This window comes from Acomys russatus, chromosome 13, assembly GCF_903995435.1.
Source record: "Acomys russatus chromosome 13, mAcoRus1.1, whole genome shotgun sequence".
NCBI lineage: Eukaryota > Metazoa > Chordata > Mammalia > Rodentia > Muridae > Acomys > Acomys russatus.
This window is the reverse complement of record NC_067149.1, coordinates 59572824-59580833: the sequence shown is the minus strand read 5'-3', so window position 1 is coordinate 59580833 and position 8010 is coordinate 59572824. Positions and strand designations below refer to the sequence as shown.

Below are 8010 nucleotides of genomic sequence, written 5' to 3'. Positions count from 1 at the left end.
AGAGGTGATGATGGTGGGGGTGGGATCTAGTGGGAGAAAGTAAATCACTGGAAGTGCCCCTGGGGTCTCCAGATTGTAGTACCCCACCTCTCACCCTGCTTCCCAACTGCCATGGTGATGTGAACTGTCCCACCAGGGGACTGGATCCTCTTAAAAATGGGGGCCAAGATACATAATCCCTTCAGGTTGTTTCCTCGGGGATTTTCTCACAGCTGTAAGAGAAGCAACTAATATAGACCCTTTGCTACAGTCTGCTTTGTTGACACTAGTGTTTCATCTTTAGAAAAAAAAAAAAAAAACAATCCCATCTATAAAGTGAACCAAGTGTGGCCCAGGGCCTTGCCTAGCTGGAGAACTGGACCTCCCTGCCTCAGAGACAGCACAGCAGGACAGGTAGATGGGGGAGGGGGCGACTGTTAGGTGCCACAACTGAGTCAAGGTGTGTGGAGGGAAGACGCCCACATTCCCGTGCTCTCTCCTCTATGAAACACTTCTACTTTCCAGTTTACACTTTTTTTTTAAATCTGTTTCTAGCTTTACGGTTAGAAGATAATCTGGCCGTTACAAAACAATCAACATGGTGCCTGTGGCAGAGGGCAACCTCTTGAGTGCCGACTCTCTCTCCGTTTTCCTGCCTAGGTGCTAAGGGGCACAAAGTCACTGTCAGGATGGAGATCTGAGCCTTGCCTGTTTATCGCCCGCCTTTGCTTCTCTTTTGGGTTAGTTTAGTCCATTCTTTTACCACAGATTACAAAACTGAAATGAGGAAATTCACATTCTAAATACCAAAGCCTAAAGCCAGAGGCTGCGCTTGCATTGTGCAACTGCCTTGAAAGCATTGTGGAAAGACAGCTATGTGCACATTGCATTTGACACAACGTCTGGAGTGAAGTAAACCCCCACTTTCTTTAGAGGTCCTGACCATCCTTTATGACCTTCACAGCCTGTGGGGTTTTCTCACTGATGATCTGAAAATGGTTTGCTATAGATTACAGAAAGATTGCAATGCTATGGGTTACAATAGATATTCTAATAGCTGGCCACTCTCAGCTTGAGCTACTGGGCAGAATAACTTTAATGAATGAAGGAATGAAAGGGAACTTTCTAGAGCCAGAGCAGTGGGAAGGAAGCTCACATATCAGGGTTATGCGTTCAAGTCTTCAGCCTTTCAAACTGAGTTAGGGCAGCTGACAACCTCTGAGGTAACCTGGTTCGATTCACATATGTGGCTTTCTCATGTGCAAAGTAGAATCATCGCTTGAGTCTTGACACTAGGCTCTTCTGTAAGTCCTGCGCCTACTTCCTATGTGGCCGTGTCTCCTTTAGATATTTGCATACAGTGCTTTATATAACTTCACTAGAAATGTCAAGGTTCCTAACTTCTCTATAAATGAGAAGGGAGGACTGTGGCATAAACTGGTATAGAATGCTGTTCTCTGGGCATGACATGACCATTGTCATCTTGAAATCAGACCAGGTGTGATGACATCTGTCATCAAAAGACTGGCCCTAATAGCATCTTTTTATGGAGATGGGAGAAGAATCAGAAAGGAGCACATGAGGCCTCACCCCTCCCCAGGATCTATAAGCAGTTAACAATTTCAAGGGGAGAAGGTGACACCCCTCTTCAGTGGTGTAACTGCCTGGAAGTTGTCCCTGCTCCTGGAAGTAGCCCCTTACTCAGGGTCCTGGAAGTAATCACAATTAAAGTCACCAATTAAATGAATTCAACATGAGTGGGATTGTTTCTTACATGTCACTGATGTCCTGGTTGATTCTGAGATGTTTATCAGATTGCCCCAGACACACTACACTACAGGGTTTGTTTGTTTGTTTGTTTGTTTGTTGTTCTGGGATAGTCTCACATCTAGCTAGCCTGGAACTCACTATGCAGCCCAAGCTGACCTATAATGTTCCTCTTACCAGAGTCTTTCAAATGTACTGACGTCACTCTATAATTTTACTACTAACATAATGAGTGCCCAGCATAGATTTGAACAGAATATGGAGACGTGTGGATGACTACAAAGCATCAGATAGGAAAAGGTGTAGAGTTCAAAATATCCCCAATATAGGTGCCTTTTTATTCACCGTTGAAGTTGAGCCACCCTGCAGGAAAGAACACATACTATAATTCATGGGTAAGGACCATATATGTCAAAGAAATTCATTCTAAATACTGGATTTCAAGACTCAGAAAGACCAATTGGGTAAAAGCAGTGGCATTAACAACAGATCCTGTTGAAAGCGTGGGAGCCTCTGGACTCCTCATATGATCCCGAACTGAGCAAGCTCATGCAGTTCCAGGTGGCTGAATGCTTCCCAGGGACAGATCACCGTGATGTCTGCAAGAGATAGAAGAAGGCCTCAGGCAACCTCTCACCAGGAGGAGGAGCCTCTCTGGCAAGAAGATGACCAGTTTCACCTCATTCCTCTCCCACTGTTGCACACACACACACACACACACACACACACACACACACACACACACACACACAGAGAGAGAGAGAGAGAGAGAGAGAGAGAGAGAGAGAGAGAGAGAGAGAGAGCAATTTTATTAATTAATGTTAATATTTGAAAGAAACAAATATGTGCTTTAATAGAATACACGTAAAATGGATTATTATTTAGTAATAAAAATAAATGAGTTATTTGGGTTTGGAGAGATATTATAGTGGTTAAGAGCTGCTCTTTCAGAGGACCCAGGTTCAGGTCCCAGCGCCCACCCATATGGTAGCTCACAACCATCTGTAATTCCAGTTTCAGGTCACCCAATTGCCTCTTTTGGCTTCCACTGACACCAGGCATAAATGTAGGTAAATGAGCATATACGTAAAATGAAAAGAAATGAAAAAAATGTGCTATTGAACCCTAACAAGACAGGAGACACTTGAATAAACATTATTGCATGGAAGCAGCCAGGGTAAGAAAGCTAAATATTGTATTATTCTAACTCGATAAAATTTTCAGAAAAATGTGACTCTAAAACCCAGTAAAAAGTCTTGTGGTGTCCAGGGGTGTGCAGCTGGGGAAGGAAGACGTTGCCAAGTGGAGGTGAGGGAGTGTTTAGGGCTATGAAACCAGTCTAGATGACACAATGACAGTTGCACAACCTTACAGGCTCACTAAAACCCTTAGACACTTATGGCACCACTGAGCCTCCAACCGTATGTGCTCTGGACTTTTGTTAAGACAGAAAGAATGATAAATAGAGGCTCACCACACTTGACAGATGTGCCAGACTCATACATTATGCTAATTACTGGGAACTGTGTAAAAGCAGACGCCATAGTTATTTGTGTTCTCTAGACCTTCTGCCAAATTCCTCTGGAATTTTTTAAAAAGTCTGTAAATTTTTTAAGCCACCTATATCAATTATAATCATTATCTACTGAAGCAAAACATCCCAGCCAACTAAAAAGAATGTATCAGATGCACTTAATGTGTATATCCCTGTTCCTGGTGCTGTGTGCGCCCCATTCCTGGTGCTAAGTCTGCCCCCTTTTCTGTGTGCACCTCTGTCCTGCTACCATGTGCACCTCTTTTTCTGGTACTAGATGTGTTCCTGGTGCTCTGTGGACCTCTGTTTCTTGCACTCTGTTCACCCCTGTTCCTGGTGTTACGTTCACCCCTGCTCCCAGTGCTATGTGCACCCGTGTTCCCAGTGCTATGTGCACCCCTGCTCCCAGTGCTGTGTGCACCCCTGCTCCCAGTGCTATGTGCACCCGTGTTCCCAGTGCTGTGTGCACCCCTGCTCCCAGTGCTGTGTGCACCCCTGCTCCCAGTGCTGTGTGCACCGCTGCTCCCAGTGCTATGTGTACCCCTGCTCCCAGTGCTGTGTGCACCCCTGCTCCTGGCACGATGGGATGTGAAGAAGAGGAAGTTGGTGAGGAGCCAGTTGCTGGGCAGAGTAGAAAGGGCTCTCTAGACCCTGTCTTTTCTTGCAGTTCCTCGGGCTGTGGCTTCACACTGGCCCCCAGTCTGCCTCAGAGTTCTCTTCTGAAAACTGAAGTTGGGATGGATCAGGTGTAAGCATCTCACACGTCACAAGCCTACAGCTGCAGGAGTGCTCTCAAGGTTGCTTCATACAACACCAGGTATCTCTAAGCGCCAGGCTTACTCTCATTTCTTTCAGCATTTAGGCATCTAGCTACATCTGGGAAACATTACGTTAAGTTGCCATCTTTCTGTCTCCAAAGAATCACATGTTGTTGGTGCTGTAACTTTAAGTTGTCCCTTGAAGCTTAAAGTTTCCACAAAGAGGAAACCTGAAAGGCAACTTGCTCACTTACAAGGGGTGTAGCTCACCTGTTCCTAGCCCCTCCATGCCCGGTATGTCATCTCCAAACCTAAGTAAAAAACAAAACAAAAACAGATGAATAGAACAGATGTTAGCTGAGACCAGAGGTAAGGGACCTGGAAACTACTACTCCCGGGAAGATTCCCTCACCCAGAGGAGAAGTCCCAAGTGTTTTATTTGAGAAACTTTATCCATTGAACCAAGTCCATGTTGTCACACTGCTGGGGGTTCAGTGCACCCTGGGTGGGAATTTGGATGCCTTTTCCTCCAGAGACATGGCAGGAGACAGGAGAATAACCCTGAACATGAGTTCGGATTCTTCAACATCTCCATAGCTCTGGGATTATAGGCGTGTGCTCCGACACCCAGTTTACACAGCGCTGGAAGCTGAGCAGAGGGCTCCCTAGAGGCCAGGCTAGCACCCTGCCAAGTGACCCCAAGTTTTATTGAAAAACTTATCCACCTACCCCCAGTTCTCTCTCTCTCTCTCTCTCTCTCTCTCTCTCTCTCTCTCTCTCTCTGTGTGTGTGTGTGTGTGTATGTGTGTGTGTGTGTGTGTGTGTGTGTGTGTGGTGTCAGATCTGTCTTTCCACCTTTATGTGGGTGAGCTCTAGGGTTTAAACTTTTATACACCTGGATTGCCTAATAAGCGCACAAGCGCCTTTACCCACAGAACTATCCTGCTAGCCCTCAGTCTTCGCTTTTTAAAATATGGAGGCTTTTTAAAAGTAATGTAAGGCATTTACATTAGTTAATGAATCTACTGAATTCCCTTCATCATGTTAGGAATGAAGAACTAAGGAAAAACAAAATTTTCTCTGAGTGACCTCAGCCCTGGTGAAAAGACATAAATAAATAAACCGATATAATATAAAACAGCACAAGTTATGATGGCTGAACGTATCATAATATAAACACAGAAATGATTATAAAATTTAAGTGGCAATAAAAGAGAAATTATGTGTTGAAAATAGAAAAATTTTCCCCAGAAAACAAAATGAAGAACTGAAGAAACAAGACATGAAGATTAAAAAAAAATCATCAACAGCAAAACCCAGTGTTTTCTGGAAATGACTGATTATTCAGAATTCCATGTTAAAGCACAGGGTATGTCCGCATAAGAGAGCAGAGAGTGGGGCTGCTGAGCCAGCTCACTGCCCTTTTCAGAGGACCTGAGTCCGGTTACCATCACACACTTTGGGCAGCTCACAATAGCCTGTAATTCCTGTTCCAGAGGGTCCATTGCACCCTCCTCTGGCTGCTTCTGGTACCTGCACTCAAGTGCACATGCCCCATACAGACATACCATACATACACATAATTAAAATAAAGTAAAATTTTAAAATTAATTTTTTTTCAAGGCTAGATAAGAAAACACCTAGAAGTTCAAGTTAAAGGTCATTGCAAAAAGCTCCAATTTCCTTTTAAAACTTCCAATCCTCCCAGGAGCTTACGAAGAAAAGGATACCAGGGATACAGGACAGGACTCGGAAAGGATGGGCTTAAGAGGAAGATGGAGGGGGAGGCGGAAGGCTCTGAGGCTGTGGTGGTAGCACAATCCATAGATGACAGCCCCTTCCTTTTCACGTTACACTTACCCTTTCACTCCTTTCTTAGGGGGCTTGCTCTTGAACTGTCGAGTCTGCCTCTGCTTGAACTTAGGGGGTCCTTTGCGTGAAGTAGTAGGGCCCTGGCTTGGTGCTGGGGGACCCAGAGAAGTGTTGTCACTCATCCTGGCTGACCTTGGATGGCTGGTGTTTTGCTTTAAGGCTCTCTGGAGTGTGGAAGGAAGTGAAGACCCTTGGAATCAAAAAGACTGTCAGCTATTAGACCCTTGAGCACTTTGACACAGAAGCTTTGACATGTTGTGTTGGCACAAGCAAACCAGAGAAACTATTTCTAGAAAACACACTATAAATCAATGTAGGTATTCAGTAAACTAAGAAATTTTTTTTAATAAAAAAATAGATATGAGAATTGAGACATAGCTTACATGGTAGAGTGTTCTGCTTCGCACACACGAACACCTGGGTTCGATTCCCAGCACTGAAAAACCTGACCTGATGGTGTGTACCTGTAATCAAAGTTCTCTGACAGGAGATTCTCAAGTTCAGAGTCATCATTGGCTATATTTACAACCTGAGGTCAGCTTCAGATACATGAGACCTTGTCTCAAAAAAAAAAAAAATCTAGGTATATGTTCGAAAAAAAATTCAATTGTATTTAATTATGATGCCATGTAATGAACTTGGCGGCTCTCGCAGTTGATCCTTTTTTGTCTTTTTTCCTACTGAACTGTCCTTCATGTGTCCCTGTTTTTAGCTGAGAGACATTTCTATAGTCTCACTATGTATTGGCAGTTAAGTGAGTTTGCTATAAGTACTGTGTTTGTTGAGCGGGTGAATACATAAGTGAAGGGATTCAGGCAATGCCCGTGACTGTGAGTAATGAGCTCCGACCTCAAGACTTTTCCATCAGGCCACAGAGAAAGCAGTAGCTGGCTCCACCTCACAATGCCTTCAGTGGCTTCAGGGAGAGCATTGCCAGCTCCTCTGATCACTGAATCAAATTCTTGTGAAGTGGGCCTTTCTGCCCCTGTCAACAGGCAAGATCTGTGTCTCTCCAGAGTGTGGCTGGGAATACAGGAGCTGGTGGTGGGCAGCCAAGGGCACCTCGCTCTCAGCATGTGCTCCCAGTAACTGGCATGCATAGTTGTGCCAGAGTCACAGCACCAACCAAAGAATTGCTCTCAGGCTACAATTTTGAACTTTCCAGCTGTTTCAAAATGGTAATACATCATAAATTTCCCTTTCCCACTGCCCCCAAACATGGAGAACTTACTAGAATTGAGATTGCCAGTTAAATAACAATGTTTTAGTAAAAATATATTTAACATTTTGTTTTTCAGAAATTCAAAAGTAGCCGAGCATTTTATATTTTATCTGGAAACTATTGTATGGAAAAAGAGTTCAAAATACAAAGGATTGAGGTGACTTTCACTGATCAAATTACCATCTGGAAGTCATAGCATCGGAAAGAGTGAGTTCTTTAGGACTAACCACACGTGTCGTTTTAAATTTCTGATCCACAAAGCTGACTATGAGTCCTTAACAAGTTTCACACTCCTCTTTAGGCCCCATTCCATAAGATCAATCAAAGAAAGGTAAGGTCTGATAGAAGTATTGTATTTGATATGAAGTGTTCAACATCAGGACTAGATCCCTGAGAAGCCAACACAGCCATGCAAACAGACCTATGGTCGCAACATGTATTCACCTCTGGGGTCCCCCCTTCCCCAGCCGAGTCCTGAGGAGTCCTCGCTCTGCACGGAATGGAGACTGTCATCAGCCCTTACTGGTGGCTCCTTCAAAGCCCCAACAATTAACTTATCTGGTTTCAAAGTTCTGCTTCAAGATGCCTTCATTGAATCTCCTTGACTTCTCATAGCAAGCCCCAGAAATTAAAAATCTTAATGTTAGCATCTTCTTCTCATACTTCCTCCGTTGGCATAACTCCTTCTGCCTGTTTACGTAGTTTTGAAGGCTTTACGCTTGGACAGTACATATTTCTACTTTTATGTTTAATACATTTTGTAAATAGGACTTTGGGCTGGAAAGATGGGTCAATGCGTAAGAGCCTATAGTGATCTTCCAGAAGACCAGAGTTCAGTTTCCAACACCCACATCTGGCGGCTCACGACTGCCTGTACC

The 8010-nt window shown here is 44.1% G+C and overlaps 1 protein-coding gene across 1 annotated transcript; it reads right to left on the bottom strand.

The window, feature by feature from the left end:
• Positions 1-2079: 2079 nt before the first annotated feature.
• Positions 2080-6202, bottom strand: Pde6h (phosphodiesterase 6H). Its single transcript, XM_051154626.1, has 3 exons — positions 5899-6202; positions 4309-4349; positions 2080-2345 (listed from the first exon to the last, which is right to left on the bottom strand). The coding sequence occupies exons 1-3, from the start codon at positions 6030-6032 to the stop codon at positions 2269-2271; spliced, it is 252 nt and encodes an 83-aa protein (XP_051010583.1). The 5' UTR covers positions 6033-6202; the 3' UTR covers positions 2080-2268.
• Between the last annotated feature and the right edge of the window lie 1808 nt (positions 6203-8010).

Excerpts from the sequence above, each read along its gene's own strand:
- Pde6h (XM_051154626.1), bottom strand. The coding sequence starts at position 6,032 with ATGAGTGACAACACTTCTCTGGGTCCCCCAGCACCAAGCCAGGGCCCT. Across the intron at positions 4,350-5,898 it reads CCTAAGAAAGGAGTGAAAGG|GTTTGGAGATGACATACCGG; the intron begins GTAAGTGTAACG and ends TTTTTTACTTAG. Across the intron at positions 2,346-4,308 it reads CATGGAGGGGCTAGGAACAG|ACATCACGGTGATCTGTCCC; the intron begins GTGAGCTACACC and ends TATCTCTTGCAG.